A 20620-nucleotide genomic window follows, 5' to 3' on the forward strand; every position below is an offset into this window, starting at 1 on the left:
ATAATGTGGAAGACCACATTGAATGACGTGGTGGGCTATTTTAATTACACTACTCAGCAGCCTAGTGGACCTACTCAGTGGCCTAGTGGTTAGAGTGTCCGCCCTGAGATCGGTAGGTTGTGAGTTCAAACCCCGGCCGAGTCATACCAAAGACTATAAAAATGGGACCCATTACCTCCCTGCTTGGCACTCAGCATCACAGGTTGGAATTGTGGGTTTAATCACCAAAAATTATTCCCGGGGGCGGCACCGCTGCTGCCCACTGCTCCCCTCACTTCCCAGGGGGTTAACAAGGGGATGGGTCAAATGCAGAGGACACATTTCACCACACCTAGTGTGTGTGACAATCATTGGTACTTTAATGATGTGAAGGACCACATTGAATGATGTGGCGGACCAAATCAATGATGTGGAAGACTACAATGAATTACTTTGCGGGCCACATTATATGATGTGGCGGGCCAATTTAAGTGATGTCGCAGACCGCATCAAATGATGTGGAAGACTACATTGAGTGACTGGACGGGCTACATTAAATGATGTGGAAGACTACATTGAATTACGTTGCAGGCCACATTAAACGATGTGGCAGGCCACATTAATGATGTGGAGGACTATATTGAATTACGTTGCGAGTCATATTAAATGATGTGGCGGGCCAAAATAATGATGTGGAGGACTATATTGAATTACGTTTTGGGTCATATTAAATGATGTGGAAGATCACATTGAATGATGTAGCGGGCCAATTTAAATGATGTCGCAGATCGCATCAAATGATGTGGAAGACTACATTGAGTAAATGGATGGGCCAAATTAAATGATGTGGAAGATCAACTTGACAAAGTGGGCTACATTAACTGACATGAAAGACCACATTGACTGATGTGGCGGGCCACTAATGATATGGAGGACCAAAATGAATGGCATGGCAGACGACTTTAATGATGTGGCAGGCCACATTGAATAATATGATGGGCCACATTAAACCATGCGGAGCACCACATTAAATGGTGTGTAAGACGACATTGCATGAAGTGGCTGGCCAGATGTGGCCTCCATGCCTGGAGTATGACACGTGTCTTATATTTTCAGGGTCGTCTTATATTCAGGTTGATTTAGTATACAGGTACATCATTTGTGATATTAATTTTTAGACTAGTGCAACTTGGACCTGGTAGGCTGCATTTGTGTGTTATTCCCATCAATCCATTTTTACCGCTTGTCCCTCTCGCAGTTGCAGGGCGTGATGGAGCCTATCCCAGCTGTACTCGGGCGGAAGGCGGGGTACACCCTGGACAAGTCTCCACCTCATCGCGGATCCCCACCTCATTGCAGGGCATTTTGTGTGTTATCCATCCATCCATCCATCTATTTCCTACAGATTGTCCTTCTCGGGGTCACGGGGGGTGCTTGAGCCTATCCCAGTTGCACTCGGGCGGAAGTCGGTGTACACTCTGGACAGGTCTCCACCTCATCGCAGGGCCATTTGTGTGTTATCTTTCTCATATTTTACTATACTGCAAATTAATTTTAAGGGATAACTTGACTCAACTATGTTGCAAAGCTTATTAGACCTTTTTATAAATGCTGGAAATGTTCTTTTTAGAAGTGGGAAATATTTGTATGTATATATTTGAAGTAGATATTATTTATATAATATAGCCTAATTATATGGATGTGTTTCACAGCATTTATTAAAAGTCAATCAGCTAGTAAGCATCTTTAAAGGTCGCAGGAATGGATGAATAAAAATACAATTAAAAATAAGTAAACCGGGGGAAAAATGAGTTGAATAATTTAAATACGTCTCTAATGTAATGTTCAACAGTTAATACTGGGGTTAGCTTGTTTAGCTGAGACGGGAAGTTTCTAATTGGCTAATTGGTTTACAATTATCAATCAATAAAATCTTGGAGAATGATTAAGAGTACAAAAGCCTTTAAGTTGATATCTTTTTTAAAAACATTTACAGTGATTTAGGTAGCACTTTTTGTCGTGTTTTGTTTTTTCATATTTTTGATTATTATTATTTAATACTCCATCTGTATTTGCTTTTGTTTTCTTTCCTTGACATGTTTCGCTGATGTTGAAAGTGCCTTGACTTTTGTGTGTATTACAAATGTATGTTTTGTTCAATTAAAAAAAAAAAAAAAAAAAAGCCCAGACCGGAAGTGTACTCCTGACTACGACTATCTGTGACGTCACCGTCCCCAATCAACTCCATGGCAGGCCCACCTGTCCTGTCTGCTTTATAATTGGCAACAGTGACGAAGCGACCACAGCGCTTCTTTCTCTTACAGGCCTCCGTCGACTCCCGTGCTTAAGTAGCTGCAGTGGCCCAGCAGGACACCCTGTCTCCGGCTGTGACCCATGGCCAGGACCGTGTTCTGCGACTCCAAGCCTCTGCTGGACTTACACAAGGTCAGCCTGGAGGGGGGGAACATGGCTGACTAACGCAGCCTGGTCAGTTTATACACCCACCTTTTATTTTCCCCTAAAAGGTATACATTTATCAACCCTTAAATGTGTTGTTATATTTAGGCTTATAGTTGTACTGTTTTTGTTTGTTTTATCACAGACACAGTTACCAGCTATTTAAAGTTATGCTAGCTATTAGTATTAACGACCACAAATGGTTCATTTTAAGTGAGTCACTCACTAAAAGGATTCGACTCACTTTAGTCAGTGTTAAACATTTAGACACTTACAAATGCACACAACAAATGACAGCTTATGTAAATTGATAAGTGTAGAAATACCAAATCAAATACAAAAAAATCACACTAAATCATCATAGCTGGTACCAAAAAAGTGAGGTCAGTGACTCAAGTTTGATTGATTGAGACTTGTATTAGTAGATTGCACAGTACAGTACGTTTTCCGTACAATTGACCACTAAATGGTAACACCCGAATAAGTTGTTCAACTTGTTTAAGTCGGGGTCCACGTTAATCAATTCATGGTCATGTCAAGTCATGTACTTGTTTCCTGTGAGTCAGTGAACCAATTCAAATTAATTGTTTGAATGTGTTGGTGTGAGGGATTGAATTGAACTTGAATCCATTTGCAAGTTCAAATGAATAATCTGAGTCTACCGTGGGTTTAGGGTGGGTCAGCTAACTGCAGCCTTTATCATGAATTGATTACCGTATTTTTTGGACTATAAGTCGCAGTTTTTTTTCATAGTTTGGCAGGGGGTGCGACTTATACTCAAGAGCAACTTATGTGTGAAATTATTAACACATTACCGTAAAATATCAAATATTATTTAGCTCATTCATGTAAGGGACTAGATGTATAAGATTTCATGGGATTTTGCGATTAGGAGTGACAGATTGTTTGGTAAACGTATAGCATGTTCTATATGTTAGTTATTTGAATGACTCTTACCATAATATGTTACGTTAACATACCAGGCACGTTCTCAGTTGGTTATTTATGCGTCATATAACATACACTTATTCAGCCTGGTGTTCACTATTCTTTATTTTAAATTGCCTTTCAAATGTCTATTCTTGGTGTTGGGTTTTATCAAAAAAAATGCGACTTATGTTTTTTTCCTTCTTTATTATGCATTTTCGGTCGGTGCGACTTATACTCCGAAAAATACGGTAACTTAAACAAGTTGAAAAACTTATTCGGGTGTTACCATTTAGTGGTCAATTGTACGGAATATGTACTGTACTGTGCAATCTACTAATAATTTTCAATCAATCAAGTGTCTGGCGGTAGTGCTTTTTGGAGAGTTTGTAATCTTGAATCAGTGAGCCTGTTAAAATGAGTTGAGTTCGGTGTTTTTGTGTGATAGGGTTGTCACAATAACAGAATTTCTTGTGAAAACACAATATTTTTTTTGATATTCTCTCAACATGGTGGTGGGGTGCCATCATATAATTTGTAACAAAACAGGCTAGTAAGGATAAAACATATTGAAAGTAGTTCTATCAAATGATTAAAAAAAAAAAAATCAGATTCACACACTTTTTTGAAATTGAATGAAACGGGTTATTCGCTTGCATATTTTAAATCAACTTTAAAAAAATTCACAATATTTGGACATAAATGCAATTTTATTGTCAGAATGTAACCCACGTACATTTTTTAACTATTTGAATTGGATACATGTCATATATTTGCTCAACTTGTTAACATTTTTGTCCCATGTCCAGTCAGGGTGTAGCAACGTGTGCTGCCTTTCAGGTAAATGAGCATGTACGATCAAAATGTGATTAATCTGCGTATGTACATCATAAATGCAATAACTTTTTGTGATTATTCACATACGTTTACCTGCATTTTTGACAGCCCTAATTTAAATACAAATCTTTGTTAATTTAGTAATAATTAAATGCCTCCTTTTATTCATTACATGTTTGCTGTTTTTTTTCTACAGTATTTTATTTCTACAATGTGCCATTGGGCCATAAAAAAAAGCTACATCCCACAAACGTCCCCTGGGCAGTAACAAGCTAGATGTATCAAAGCTTAACTACATTTTCCAGTAGCTTGGTGGTAGCTTAGCTACTTTTTTAAAAAAAAGTAGATTTTCCTGTAGCTTAGCTACTTTTAGATCCATGTAGCGAGGTAGCTTACATCAAAGCTACCAAGAGAGAAAATGGACTGCGAATCCAGGCCAAGAAAAATATGGAGAAAATACAAAGACCTGGATGAATGGAAACCTCGATACATACGGAGAAAATTGATGATTGGTTGGTGTTTGTATGATGAGTCACAATTGACTAAGGTTAGGGAGAAACATTACACACTGGACAATCAGAGGTCAAAACTAGTATGCAAAATCATAAGTCACACACTCGTGTCACATGAAGACGAGGGGGTCAGAGACTGAGGGATGCTTCAAGCTGATGACTCAAACAAAGAAACAGACTTGAAAATGGCAGAGGAATTCTCTCCCGCAGATTAGATTTTTCCTTTAGTAATGAAGATAACGTGCAGGAAACCCACAATATAGCAGGTCCTTGGCTATATTTAGAAAAATGTATGCGTTTAGAGAAAACAGTGTCCTAAACTTTAGTTTTAGTTGTTTACTCTGTAAACCAAAATCATATCTGCTCTTTTCATCAAAGAACACACTAAGTTAAGTTCATGAAAAGCTTTACTGCACATAACCATTACCAACTGTTCCCAAACACACAAGTCATTGGGTTACCATTGCAGTGTCCATTTGTACACTCAGTTAGCCAAACATTTATATTATACCTGTGGGCCCATAGATAGAAATGCTGTTGAAGTTTTTAAGTAGCAAGCTACTTTTGCCATGTAGCTTATAGCGTGCTACAATTCTCGGGATAGCTTCCCCTGTAGCTTAGCTACATTAAATCGAGAATAACTTGTAGCTTAGCTTACGAAATTTTCCAAATAATAGCTTGCCCATCACTGCCCCTGAGCCACATTTTGAACACCACTGGTTATTACACCAGAAAGCCAAAGTGTTGCCAAATGACAATGTCTCTGCTGTCTCTTCTTGGCACTTATGGAAGTGATAAAGGTTGTATTGCAACAAAGTTCTGAATGTTTTCTCCACAAATGGCATGCAGTAGTAACACACACTGCTAGGCATAAAATAAATAAATTAACAGGAAAGTTATTTTTTTGTAAAACGGGCGTTTGACGACTCCTTCTTGCTGTACACACCATCCACGCCGACACTCCAACACACCGTGAGAACTTACAAAATACAGTACATCAGACTTTGATTTAACATCAATAAACACTCAGAAAGAAATTGAATTACAAAAATACAATACCTCGTTTGCTGCTTGTAACGAAAAGAGGTTCTAATAATCACTTGCTTGAAGTTTTACACAAATCATCGAATACACTTATAGCTTTCGAGAAGCTGAAGACAACGTGCTCAAGCACCCTCCCCTCTTGCATGTTCTGCCTTGTTTACTGTCCGTGGGATCGCAACATCACAACAATCGTTACGCTTTGCAACACAATGAACACAATACATTTACATTTTGTTCAGGAGATTTTACAATCACACATTTTCTAATATTTTATAACTTTGCATCATTGACTTATTTATTAATATTTATTTATGACACATATTTAAAGCATGCAAACTCTCAGCAACAGCTACACGGATCTCTTCTCTCGCTGGCACGGCACATACTTTGCTTTTCATGACCGCGTTTATTTGATTTTCGAAGAAATGCATTTCACTTTATCGCTTTTCACTTTTATTGCTTACAGTACATCGCTAATTGCCACCACAGGTCCCTTCTGCTAAATCTTATTCTCTAGCACAGTGGTTCTCAAATGGGTGTACGCGTACCCCTGGGGGTTCTTGAAGGTATGCCAAGGGGTACGTGAGATTTTTTTTAAATGTCTGTCACAAAGAACTGTGAAAAGAAATGCAACAACGCAATATTCAGTGTTGACAGCTAGATTTTTTGTGGACATGTTCCATAAATATTGATGATAAAGATTTCTTTTTTTGTGAAGAAATGTTTAGAATTAAGTTCATGAATCTCTATTACAATCCCCAAAGAGGGCACTTTAAGTTGATGATTACTTCTATGTGTAGAAATCTTTATTTATAATTGAATCACTTGTTTATTTTTCAACAAGTTTTTAGTTATTTTTATATCTTTTTTTCCAAATAGTTCAAGAAAGACCACTACAAATGAGCAATATTTTGCGCTGTTATACAATTTAATAAATCAGAAAAAATAAAGAAACTGATGACATAGTGCTGTATTTTACTTCTTTATCTCTTTTTTTTTTCAGCCAAAAATGCTTTGCTCGTCTTAGGGGGTACTTGAATTAAAAAAATGTTCACAGGGGGTACATCACTGAAAAAAGGTTGATAACCACTGCTCTAGCAGAGCAGGTTATGGGTAGTTATGACGTGTACTGCCACAGTTCCATTATAATTTGATTATGAGCAAGTGCGAAATGGGAGCGCCAAATCTGCATTTGTAGCAGGCTGACACTCAAATATATTTTTCTAAACCGCAGGCGTTTTTCAGCGCTGACTACTCAGTTCTCACACGGCTCTCTGAGGAAAGTGTTGCATCGTCTTTGGTACCAACCATACTGAAAAAAGCAAATATCGATGTATTTTTTTCCGTGTTGCTATTGACTTGATATCAATACTTTTGACAATCCTACATATGTCGAACTCCTCTTGTTAGTAGCCAGTAGAAGACTTGTAGAATCTAGCGTTAATGAGATCTCTGGCTCAGTGTTTCAGAAAATTTTGGAAACATCAACTCCATTAACAAATCGCCCATTTACTCATGTACTGTACCCTCTAACATCTTGAAATTATATTATTTTTCATAGATGATCATGCTATCCAATACTGAGGTATTTGAAAATAATGAACAATGGTTTTGTCATTGATCCTGCAGGCGGACGAGAGGCAAGCCCTTTCAAGATCTTGGGCAACTACCTGTGGGTCCACCAATTGCTGGCAGCTCATGGAAATGTCAGAGTCCAGGGTGGTCCCTGTGAAAAGGGATCCCGAACACATATGGGTACACATGCTTGACCTTTCAATCCATACTAGTGCTAAATAATTTGGTTATACAGACACATCCTCCATGGGAAATATGTTCCAGGGTCAAACCGTCTAGTCTTAAAAAAAAAAAATAATAATAATAATAAACCGAGCAATGTTTGTAAATAACATTATGAATAGAGATGTCCGATAATGGATTTTTTGCCAATATTCCGATATTGTCCAACTCTTAATTATTGATTCCGATATCAACCGATACCGATATATACGGTCGTGAAATTAACACATTATGCCTAATTTTGTTGTGATGCCCCCCTGGATGCATTAAACAATGTAACAGGGTTTTCCAAAATAAGAACAACTTCAACTCAAGTTAGGGAAAAAAGTGCCAAAATGGCACTGCCATATTTATTATTGAAGTCGCAAAGTGCATTTTTTTTTTTTAACATGCCTCAAAACAACAGCTACAAAAACAATGAAGGCACACAGCTTCAGTCCAGAGTATACTAGAGTAATAAAGTAAACAATAACATAGTCGTCCTCTAGTGCAAGACTGCCTGGTATACTGTATAACAGGAAATTATAAACTGGGCTCAATCTGCCCTGCTCTAACGTATTTGTATGAGTAACACAAATGTGCTGCAAGCTAGTGGTGAGTGATTGAAGTGGCCTACCAGTCAGTCTGAGCTTCTGAAATGCTGCGTTGAGACAGGGCACCTCCGTTCATTGCAAGCTGCAATGTGTGCGCCATGCAGGGCAGACTAGCCACACCAAACTCCACCGTAGCCTTTGACATACTGCGTGCGTTGTCCCTGACCACAACGTGAGCTTTCGCCCTGGGGTGGTTTTTGTTGTATTTTTGTTTTTTCTCGGCGGAGTCTAAGCGACAACTGTGGTACTACTTTTTTCGGTGTTTGCTTTTCATCCATCTCCCGCTTGTATTCATTGTGTATCTCCTTATGATTCTTGAAGAGGTGGGAGATCAACTTGCTGGTATTAAAGGAAGACGTCTTGGTTCCTCCTCGCATAACCAACTTTTTGCAGTCATTGCAAATTGCCAGTTTTTTATCAGTCACACACTTTAAAATAATCCCAAACCATAGACATGGTGTCGTTAGTCACCGAGTGAGCTGGCTTGTTAGCCACGGCTACAGCACCGGCAACAACACACTCTTGTTGTTATGCTCCGCTCGCAGCGGTTTGATGAGGTCATCAAGCGTTGCCAGTGAACCTCATGCTGCAGTCGTCAACTCCTGTGTTGTGTGTGTGGGAGACTGGAAGACTCATCTGCTCTGTACTTCTCCCTATGTCCGTGTTTTACCGGATATGTACAGCAGCGTTTTAAAAAGTCATTAATTTTACTTTTTGATACCGATAATTTCCGATATTACATTTTAAAGCATTTATAGGCAGATAATATCTGCAGGCCGATATCGGACATCTCTAATTATGAACCATGATGAAAATGTAAACTTAGCTTAAGTTTACTCTGTTACTACCTGTTTTTAGCACAGGATGTCATTATCTCAAAAGAGCAACAGCGTCTTTGAAGCTTGGACATACTCCGCTGGCAGCATCATCCATGCCAAAGGTCTTAAAAATTAATTAATACAGTGTGCCATGCAACGAAGTGCTCATGATTTTATTTTTTGTATGGTCCTTTGGTTTCTGCGTAACAGGTGGATGTCTGGAGGAGCTTTCTCTTCTTTGCCCTCGCAGCCTGCATGGTCTACACAGCCTGCAGGCACTCATGCCCAGTCTGCTGCGCCATGAAGTGGAGATGGCCCTTGAGAAGCTGGACCTCATAAGGGACCGGACATATGCCTGGGAAATGTTCCTGGACATGATGGTGAGGGGGGGGCTTCAGTTTCCTTTCCTCTGTTGCCAAATTGCTTCTTTGTGTGGAGATTCTTTCATATCTTAGTAGTGTGTTTCTAAACCTGCTCCATGTGTTGAGTACCGTATCTTCAGCTCACGTATGTTGTAAATTGGCGGAATATAGAAAACTTTTTTTCTTTTTGTGCCTGCAGAGAAGTCAAGCATGGAACTCATTGCCCAAATTTGAGCTGCCGCTACACTTTACCGACACCACCCGTGCCGTCCTGGTTGATTGGCTTATTCAAGTCCATGTAAGTTTTTGGATACACAGTATCACACTAAACTGAGTACACACATTTCAGCAACTGTTTTTTATTATTTTAAAGTGGACCTGCACTTTTGTAAAATTTTGCATGTCATTCGCAATCCCTAAGACAAGAACACGCTTTTTTAAATTAATTAATTTATTTTTATTTTTTTAAACCATTCTAATTTGTAAAATACGGCAAGTACGAGGTGGCCAACAAAGCACATTGGAGTCATCTATTGCGCCCATAAAGCCCCCTAAGAAAACATCTAAAAACGGTATTTACATCTCGTGACCTAAATATTACCCAATATTGGCAATATTATTTTAAGTGCTAATGCCAAGAAACTACTTTTATTGGTGCCGTGATCAGAGAGGTAACTAGCTTATGCAGCTCTTGACATACTGAGCCGGTGAGCTGCTGCATCGCCCTTGAGTTGGTAAGTTAGTTCTAGATCAGTGATGTCCAAATTTGGCTCGTCAGATCATTTCGTTTGGCCTGCCAAAGGCTGGCTACCAAATGTAATACTTATTCATACCGACCTCGTTCTAGCTGCACAATAATTGATGGCAAGGCTACACTGTAAACAAATTCAGTAGAATTCACGGTGAAAATCTATTTTCATTAAAGTTTTCCATTTACAGTATTCAAATGTAAAAACATCGATGTAGATCTTACAGCAAAAAAGCAGTGAGTCAATTCTGCAGTAAAATTAACAGTGGTACTGTTTTTCAATTTCTAGCAATGCACTGTAACAAAAATGATTGTGGATTTTTCTGTAAAAAAAAAAAAAAAAAAGGCAACTGAGTCACCAGAATTTAACTGTAAAAATGATTGTACAGTTTTTTCAATTTACAGTAATTTGGTGGAAAAACTTAAAATCCTGATTTTTATTTGTTTACAGGTTAACTAGTTACCATCAACTTCAACTAAACCTGACAATCTCTACTACTGGGGTACCCACAATTTTTCTGCAGGCGAGCTACTTTTTAATTGACCAAGTCGAGGGGATCTACCTCAGTGGCCTAGTGGTTAGAGCAGGGGTGGGCAATTAATTTTTACCGGGGGCAGCATGAGCAACCCGAGCACTGCTGGAGGGCCACACCGACAATATTTCAATTAAATTTTTCTCAAATTATTTTTTGATGTACCGTAAGATAAATAATAATATTTTCATTTAACCTAACTTACCTTTATACAAAAGCAGATGGCTTTTGATGGTTTTATTTTTAACACTTTCTTACACAACACTTCCTGATGTATATTACAATGCAAAAATTTAGATTTCTGTCACTTTATCCTGCATCCTCTTTGTTGTGAACGTAGCACGCCTGTAAGGTGATTGGCGAGGAAGCGTTGCTGTTGCGGAAATGAGGAGTTAGGATAGACGTGCGTGTGGAAAGAACAAGATAAGTTGAGCTGTGTTAGTATAGGTTGCTCAATAAATGTTTAAAAAGAGCGTCAGACTTGGTGTGCACTTCTTCTGGACGCTACTTACCTTTTTCTGTAAAGAAATACTTGGCAGTCCATGTCTTGTTGAAAACACGCCATTCGTCATCAACTTTTCTCTTTTTAGCGTCTCACTTGTCTCTGTGCACCTTCACTCACAGGTTACACACGGACATACGCCCATAAATAACACTTTTCAAAATAAAAGCAGCACAGTTGTATTTCAAGCACGACATGGATGTTTTTTTTAAAATTTATTTTATAATTTGTGATTGCTGCTGTTCACATTCACTCACAATCACATACGTCCACACGGAAGTAATATAACTCTTTTCAAAACAAAAGCAGCACCGTTGTATTGCACACTCGACAGATACTTTTTAAAATGTATTTTGTAATTTATGATTGGCCTCACGCGGGTCGGACAGGGACGTACAAAGGGCCGGATTTGGCCCGCGGGCCGCAGAATGCCCAGGTCTGGGTTAGAGTGTCCGCCCTGAGATCGGTAGGTTGTAAGTTCAAACCCCGGCCGAGTCATACCAAAGACTATAAAAATGGGACCCATTACCTCCCTGCTTGGCACTCAGCATCAATGGTTGGAATTGGGGGTTAAATCACCAAAAATGATTCCCGGGCACGGCCACTGCTGCTGCCCACTGCTCCCCTCACCTCTCAGGGGGTGAACAAGGGGATGGGTCAAATGCAGAGGACAAATTTCACCACACCTAGTGTGTGTGACTATCATTGGTACTTTAACTTAACTTATAGAGAATTTTTCTTTATGAAAGATGTTTTTGTAAATAAGTTAAAGGTGTTTAATGATGATGATACAAACCTACAGATTTATTTCTTTCTTACCTGATTCTGATGACTTGCATTGATTGGAATCAGACAGTAGTGCTAATAATGTCCATTTTCAAATGGAGGAGAAAAAAAAAGTCCTCCTCATTGTCCAATACCACATGAAAGTGGTTGGTTATTGGAATCTTATTGTCCAATACCACATGAAAGTGGTTGGTTATTGGAATCTTATTTGTCCAGCTTCCATACTCATTTTTATACACTTTACAGGATATACATTGGCGGCAAACTCCGTAGCTTGCTAGCTTGTGCACGCCAGCTTTCTGAGACTCTTATTTTGTTAGCGCAGGCAGGATGAAGCAGCGCTATTATTGTGAAGACAGGAACTGTGCAGTCTGTCTTTAGAGTTTTGACTGCAGGTACGGCGCGAGAGTCTGTTGAAATAAAAAGTGTTTCTCGCCTTCCTGTCGGTCATTTTTCTTAATGAGTTTGTAGCAGCCAGCGTCATCTCACAAGACCCTCAGGTGCCATGAATGTCAATCAAGTGGCGAAAGTGACTTCTTAATGAAGATTGTTGATCCCTTATTTTTAGGTCTATTTTTTCTAATGCCTGTCTGGCGATCGACTGACACATCCTCCACAATCGGCCGGTAGCTCATGATCGACATAATGGGCACCCCTGCTCTAATGACTTACTTTTATGTATGGCGGTACAAGGCTAAATTCCTCACTTGAGTGCATTTGCATGGTAAAAATTGCTGTTTGGTCTACTGACCATTGGCACATTTTCACTTTAGTTCTTGAAGGCAAAATGTTTGGGCATCGCTTTTCTAAATTATGAATAATGCCTCACTTGTGTAGTAGTTTGTGGCCATAAACCGAGAAGTTGGTCATTTTCGACATTCAACTTGGATCGTGAGAGATGATAGTTTGCGCCCACTTTTTTTTTTCTTTTACATTTGTGAGATTAATTCATCTAAACAGGAGGATATGAATGAATATCCCATTAGTCGGCATCCAAGTGAAAACATTGTACAGTAAATTATTTATGTTTGTAATTTTTGTTTAGCACTTAGCATTAGTGCAATTTACTCAATCTGTTTAAGCTTGTAAAACTTGTAGATCATCCTCCTTTATTTTCAGGCTAAGGTTCTGGATCATTTGTCCCAAAGTAGTTGTTGGCTCTCATGAAGGCTGCCATGAGTAGCGGTAGTTAAAGGAAATGGCGACTGTTGTGTTGTGCCTGTTACTACATTACATATTGCGAATATATCTCATTTTCTGGACTCTAGATCGCACCGGGATATAATCCGGACCCACTAAATTTTTCAAGAAAATATTTTTCATATATAAGCCGCAGAAATATTTGTTGCGACATGATTTACACAGTGAGATTCTGTAAATGTTTGTTTACCTACCTTTTTATATGTAGCAAGGTAACGGTCTTGCCGACAGTCCAGTATGGTGTTTGTAGCACTATGGTCTGGGGCTGCATTAGTGCTGCGGGCACATAGGGAGCTGCGGTTCATTGTGGGGATAATTACAACGTAGACTGAGTGTAAGACAATGATCTGGTCAGAGGTGGGTAGAGTAGCCAGAAATTGTACTCAAGTAAGAGTACTGTTACTTTAGAGATTTATTACTCAAGTAAAAGTAAGGAGTAGTCACCCAAATATTTACTTGAGTAAAAGTAAAAAGTATGTTGTGAAAAAACTACTCAAGTACTGAGTAACTGATGAGTAACATACACACTCATATCATATATATATATATATATATATATATATATATATATATATATATATATATATATATATATATATATATATATATATACATATACATTGATATATACAGTATATAATTTATATGTATTTATTTTTGCTGTTTTTGTTTACATGTTAAAGGTGTTTTAATGAATATACATGCATGTTTAACATATAGATTCCTTTCTTTCATGAAGACTAGAATATAAGTTGGTGTATTACCTGATTCTGATGACTTGCGTTGATTGTAATCAGATAGTTGTGATTATAACGTCCACGTTTTCAAATGGAGGAGAAAAAAAGTTCCTCCTTTCTGTCTAATACCACATGAAAGTGGTGGGTTTTTGGCATCTTATTTGTCCAGCTTCCATATTCGTTTTTATACACTTTACAAGAAATATGTTGGCGTCAAACTCCGTAGCTTGCTAGCTTGTTTGCGCTGGCTTTCGGAGACTCTTGTTTTGAAAGCGCAGGCGCGATGGAGCGGCACTTTTATTGTGAAGACAGGAACGTCCTCATGTGCGGTCAGTCTTTAGGCTTTTGACGGGATGTACGGTTGAAATAAAAAAGTATCTTTTTTCCTTCACACTTTTGATTGATTGATTGGAACTTGTATTATTAGATTGTACAGTACACATTCCGTACAATTGACCACTAAATGGTAACACCCCAATAAGTTTTTCAACTTGTTTAAGTCAGGCCATGTGACCATCTGGCTCTGTTTGATTGGTCCAACGTCACCAGTGACTGCATCTGATTGGTGGAACGAAGTGAAACGTCACCAGTAAGGCAGACACTTTGAAGGTCTGTCTGACAGACCAAAACAAAGCGTGCATTAACAGATCGATAAAAATTAGTAGCGATTAGCGAGCTGAATGTAGATAAAAGTACCGTTCCTTCTCTATAAATATACTTGAGTAAAAGTAAAAGTATGTTGCATTAAAACTACTCTTAGAAGTACAATTTATCCCAAAAGTTACTCAAGTAGATGTAACGGAGTAAATGTAGCGCGTTACTACCCACCTCTGGATCTGGTGTCCTGATACTTGTTTGTGTATGAAATGTTCCATGTCAGCTGTGTATATTTCCCATCAGGAGACCATGCATTTCCAGGAAGAGACTCTCTATCTGGCTATCCATCTCCTCAATTGCTCCCTGCGTCTACTCAAGGTGACCACAGCCAACCTGCAGCTCCTAGGCATGGTCTGCCTCTTCCTGGCCGCAAAGAAAGAGGAGTCTCTCCTCCCTGAGGTATGCTGACTCAGGCCTCCTCTCCCACGGGAGCTCATTTGACCCTCACCTGCCTGTGTTCAGGTTTCTGGACTTTGCTACCTGATGGACCACGCCTACACCAAGCATCAGCTGCTGCGTATGGAGCGAAAAGTCTTAAGCGGGCTTAAATTTAAATTGTCTTACTGTCCACCTTTGCATTTTCTCCTCCTGCTCGCCTCCATTGCACGCTGCAGCGCTCAGGTGACAACCTTGTCGAGCTTAAATCTTTTTATTTTTTTAATTTTATTTCCTTTTTAAATTGTGCTACAGAACTTATTTGTTGGCATCAGCTTGCTGATCCAGCTCGAGAAATTACTCTACTTGCATTAGGGCCAAATGGTGCAGAAACCCACTAAAGCCAGCAGATGGTGCTTTTTTTAGTAGTGAAGTGAATTATATTTATATAGCGCTTTTCTGTAGTTATTTAAAGCGCTTTACATAGTGAAACCCATTACCTAAATTACATTTTTGAACCAGTGTGGGTGGCAGTGGGAGCAAGTGGGTGAAGTGTAGGGATGATGTTCGAAAACTGGTTCTCCCGATGCTTTGGTAAGAAAAGAACCGATTCCATGGATTCTAATCCCTTTTTGAGAACCGGTTATCGAAGCCACTATACTGTATTTTCGCGACTATAGGGTGCACCGTATTTAAAGGTGCCGTGTCAGTTTATTGAAGTATTTATCAATGTACTCACATTATTTTTTTGATCAATCCTCATCCACAAATCCATCAAAGTCCTCATCTTCTGTGTCCGAAATGAACAGCTGGGCAAGTTCTCCATCAAACACGCCAGAGTCCCTCTCCTCATTTTCAAAGTCAGTCTCGTTGTCCATTAGCATTGCAAGCTAGCACAACAGTGAAAGCCGACTTCTCTTGCCCCGTTGTGCGTATCGATTCGCTACTGTGCTGGTCCCCTTCTTCTCCATAGTGTGCTTCACCGGGATGTCGAAAGTGAGCGGCACCTCGTCCATGTTGGTGATGTGTTTGTCGGCAATTTTTTTATTTACAACGCACATAGCAGCACTATATGCTCACTGGGGGCGTGCCTTTAGCGTCCTCTCACCTGAAACCTTCACATTTTAACGTCCGCATGCTGTCCCCAGTCACGTGTGCCTTTCCTCCATATAAACAGCGTGCCGGCCCAGTCACATAACATCTACGGCTTTTGGAACTCTGTGCACACACAACAACAACAACCTATATCTGGATTAGATAAGAGATTTGATAAGGAATCGGTTTGATAAGAGGATTCGATAATGGCCTCGACATCGATAATTTCTTAACGAACATCCCGAGTGAAGTGTCTTGCCCAAGGACACAACAGCTTTGACTAGGATGTCGGAAGCGGGGATCGAACCCAGAACCTTCAGGTTGCTAGCACGGCCGCTCTACCAACCGAACTACGCTGCTCCCCCCAGACATTATCAATCCCCCCAACCCTCAAGACTGGAGTGGAACTGTATTGTTCCATGAGAACAAGGCTAAACATACTTGGCATTATTAGTTTTACATGTATCCTTTTATTAGAGGCAGCCCAAATGTCACTGAGGTTGTATTTCACAATGTGATGTCTCATCGCTTACGTCGTCTGTGCCAGCAGATGGTGTGGCTGGCTCGCTATCTGCTGGAGCTGTCGCTGTTCGAGGGCCAGTGTGTGACGTTTTTGCCTGTGCAGCTGGCGGGGGCGGCGCTCTGCTTGGCCCGCCAAGTCCTGCAGGAGCCTCCGACACCAGAAGGGGAGGCCGCCTGGTGTTTGGCCTCCAGTATCCATGTCGGCAGGTGTGAGATTAGGAAATATTATTTACAATTTGTCACAACCGTCACTTATTCTGTTTTTTCCCCTCCTCAGTGAGACCATCTTGTTAAGGATCATGCAAATCCTTGCCGGTGCAGCAGCTAAAGCACACACCCAAGACACCTGCCATACTTTTATTAAATTCTCCTCCCCGGAAACCATGCACGTCAGCAGACACCCTGGTCTCAAGAACGCATCTGCTCTATTGGGCGTTTGCGCTTAATTTGTGTGTCCTGATACTACATAACGATGACACGAGGGGCTGACTCTGTTAAAGCGGGTATTGCAGAGGGGAGGAAGAAGTGTGAATAATAATATATGATGGCAAAACTTGTACCAGCTGGTTTTATGATCTTATTTTGCAGCTGATTTAGAAAATATTTCAATTGTATCAGTGTATTGTGGATAGGCTTTAAAATGTATTCAAGTTTTAATGTAAAAATAAAGTGTCTGCTGCAAAGTATGATTTTAATTACTAGATCTTCATGGAATTTTGACCACAAAACCGTAACTACAGTTGCCCCAAAGTTGTGTACAGTTTACTCGAGGTTTTTTTTTCGTTCCACACGTTTGGCTCGTAATTTCCTATTGTGCTGTATATTAGAAAAGTCAAAGGTACACAACGATAATTGCGCAAATATCCTAGATTTGTGTCATAAGCTGTCTCTAAAAGCAACCATTTTAAAGTTAAGTGTATTTGGTATAAAAGAAGCGAACACCTAAAGACACTAAATTGTTATAATTGCTTAATTTTGATTGGTTGGAAGAGTCCTCACTTCCGCCTCTTGCGTTCGCAAATATGATTGGCTATTACACAGATTGCACAGATCGATGGACGTTTGGCGAGTACACCTTTTTTAGTCTGGATTTGCGTTGTCTGAGAGAAGCACTTAATTTCGGCAAGTACTACTGTGTTGTGAACAAGAAGACATGTCATTTATGTTTTATTTTTCACTTTTTTTACAGTCAGTGGTCGCTTTTTGGCGTGAAGCTAGCTATATTTGGTCATCGGGATCTCAAAGGGCTAAACGTAAAGGTACGTCATATTCTGTGAGTGAGTATTGAAACAGTATGTATGCTTACTATGGTTTGTTGTGCATTTTTTGTAAACACGGAAATGTTCAGCAGTTGGTGGTTTTGTTTTGAAATTAACCGGATGTGCATCTCGTGCTACTGCTGCGTTCAAGCTATTCTGGCAGTCAGACAAATGAAAACCCGTTTCACTTGACTCTCTCTGTCCGTCCGACAGCCTTTTAAAAACATACATCAAAGCGTGTCTTCATTCCTTGAAACTGACAGGTACTTATAAACATGGCTCTGCAAGATAATACAAGCCTCGTTCGGCGTCGTGGAACCGAGGTGAAGGGGAGACACGGCTCTTACTTTTGGGAATAACTATTTTACACCGGGAGGTAAGTTTTGTTCAGTAAACGCACCACTGTGTATATACAATGTCGAGTCTTAACACACCATCATCACGTTATGTCTCGTAACTTTATTGTCTTCAGTTGTCATTTGAATGTTTATTTTTGCGTCACGGTCGGACTTATGAATGGTTACCGTCCTTGCAGTTGTTTACGAGCAATATTGTTAAAAAGTGATTGTGTAAAAGCGAAGCGATGACAACGGCGGTGAAGTTGACTGTTACATAATAGGAGGGGGAGGGGGGCGTGTGCTGCCTTCACGTACACAGCACTTCCTGTAATTTCGAAACACCAGAGTGCCATATCACGTCGTGCATCATCAGAGCCCAAATAGTTGACGTTTCACCAGTACTGGCAATATGCAATTATTAATTTTTTCACTCATTATTTTAGTATTACACAGTTGCTAATGATGCACCGATAAACGATTACATAATTCATAATTAGTTAGGTATATGTAGATGTGATGTAACACCCATGCTGTTTTGACATGACAAGAGTAAATATGACCATGTTTCATTCTGGATGCTTTCCCTGTAGGACCACACCCACTTTGCTTCTGAGCCCAACTAAAAGCTATCTTGTCAGGTTGTGATGTAATCATAGCAAAATGTCCTCTGACATACTGAAACACACATTGAGCTAGGCCAGGGGTCGGCAACCTTTACCACTCAAAGAGCCATTTTGACCCGTTTCACAAAATAAAGAAAACAATGGGAGCCACAAAACTCTTTTGAAATTTAAAATGAAGTAACACTGCATACAAAGTTTTTTTTTTTTTTTTGCTTTGTGCTATGTATAAACCAGGGGTCTCAGACACGCGGCCCCCACCTTAATATGAAAATGTAATGTTAGTGCGGCCCGCGAGTTTTATATGAATGCCGCTTGACAGCATCACACTTGCCAACCCTCCCAATTTGTCCGGGAGACACCCGAATTTCAGAGCACCTATTCACTCGAATGTCTGCTGATTTTCACCCAAACAACAATAATAAGGGCTGTCTTTAGCGCCCTCTACAACCTGTACAAACAGCTTGCCAGCCCAGTCACATGTTGTAAGCGGCTTCTGCAGACACACATAAGTGACTGCAAGGCATACTTGTTCAACAGCCATACAGGTCACACTGAGGGTGTCCGTTTGAACAACTTTAACACTCTTACTAATATGCGCCACACTGTGAACCCACACCAAGAATGACAAACACATTTCGGGAGAACATCCGCACCGTAACACAACAGAACAAATACCCAGAATCCCATGCATCCCTAACTCTTCCGGGCTACATTATACACCCCCGCTACCACCAACCCACCCCCGCCCCTCCGTGCGTCGGTTGAGGATGGGCGGGGTTGAGGGGGGCGGGGTTTGGTGGTAGCTGGGGTGTATAATGTAGCCCGAAAGAGTTAGGGATGCATGGGATTCTGGGTATTTGTTCTGTTGTGTTTATGTTGTGTTACGGTGCGGATGTTCTCCTGAAATGTGTTAGTCATTCTTGTTTGGTGTGGGTTCACAGTGTGGCGCATATTAGTAAGAGTGTTAAAGTTGTTTATATCACAACCCTCAGTGTAACCTGTATGCCTGTTGACCAAGTATGCCTTGCAGTCACTTACGTGTGTAAACCGAGGCCGCATACTACATGTGACCGGGCCGGCACGCAGATAGCATGGTGTAAAAGCGGACGCGACATGTTGTAGAGTGCGTTAAAGGCAGTGCCATCACGGCACGCCCTCAATATTGTTGTCCGGGTGAAAATCGGAGAATGTTTGCCCCGGGAGATTTCCGGGAGAGGCACTGAAATCCGGAAACCTACCGGAAAAATCGGGGGGGGGGGGGGGTCGGCAAGTATGCAGCTGAGCCGCATCAGAGTGACCAAAGAGCCGCATGCGGCTCCGGAGCCGCGGGTTGCCGACCCCTGAGCTAGGGAAAAGATATAGAGATGACATTAACATTATTCATATTTGCCCATTATAAGGTGAAAAAAGTGTCATTTCCATCCTAGTTGTGACATGTCGGCATGCTCCAACTTCTAATTAGTTAATATTTATGATTCAAATCCGTATAACAAGCTTATACGTGTAAAAAGCCATACATTTTGTATTTCGGCGAAATTGTGCCACCATATGCGTTTTTTGCTTTCGCTTTGTATTTTTTGTTATGCCACCACAGAAGTGTAGCAGTGATAATACAGAAAACGTGTCATGATAACCACAGAATTGTGTTGCACTGAGCAGTCTGCACAAAGACAACAAACAGTGGTTTTCCCGACTAATTTCTCAGTGCTTTACCTAATTGTGAGGATGTGTGCTTAACCCTTGTGCACCCCGAGGCCCCAAAACGTGCAATGCACATGTGTTCCTTATGTGACAGCATTAGGGCTGCAACAACTAATCGATTAAAATCAATTATAAAAATAGTTGGCGATTAATTTAGTCATTGATTCGTTGGATCTATGCTATGCGCATGCGCAGAGGCTACTTTATTTTATTTTATT

The 20620-nt window shown here is 40.2% G+C and overlaps 2 protein-coding genes across 5 annotated transcripts in view; both read left to right on the forward strand.

Moving 5' to 3' along the window:
* Positions 1-2256: 2256 nt before the first annotated feature.
* ccnp (cyclin P) lies at positions 2257-17182 on the forward strand. Of its 2 annotated transcripts, none has more exons than XM_061972757.1 (9): positions 2257-2424; positions 7386-7511; positions 9005-9086; positions 9175-9344; positions 9526-9624; positions 14733-14888; positions 14952-15110; positions 16510-16688; positions 16759-17182. In XM_061972757.1, exons 1-9 carry the CDS (start codon positions 2374-2376, stop codon positions 16925-16927), a joined length of 1191 nt encoding a protein of 396 aa, XP_061828741.1. In that variant the 5' UTR covers positions 2257-2373; the 3' UTR covers positions 16928-17182. The 2 variants fall into 2 exon arrangements, with proteins under 2 accessions (XP_061828741.1, XP_061828857.1); XM_061972873.1 differs by having other exon boundaries at positions 2318-2466.
* A 149-nt stretch (positions 17183-17331) lies between these two features.
* LOC133614628 (CLOCK-interacting pacemaker) overlaps positions 17332-20620 on the forward strand; it is a 21028-nt gene continuing 17739 nt past the window's right edge. For 2 of the 3 annotated variants that reach the window (XM_061972752.2, XM_061972753.2), the window contains exon 1: positions 17332-17740. In XM_061972752.2, coding sequence (XP_061828736.1) covers positions 17635-17740 — 106 coding nt within the window. In that variant the 5' untranslated portion in view covers positions 17332-17634. Of the gene's footprint in view, positions 17741-17805; positions 18117-20620 lie in introns of those variants that run through there. The other variant, XM_061972755.2, reaches the window with a different exon arrangement.

The sequence above is a fragment of the Nerophis lumbriciformis genome, linkage group LG17 (genome assembly GCF_033978685.3).
Source record: "Nerophis lumbriciformis linkage group LG17, RoL_Nlum_v2.1, whole genome shotgun sequence".
Classification (NCBI taxonomy): Eukaryota; Metazoa; Chordata; class Actinopteri; order Syngnathiformes; family Syngnathidae; genus Nerophis; species Nerophis lumbriciformis.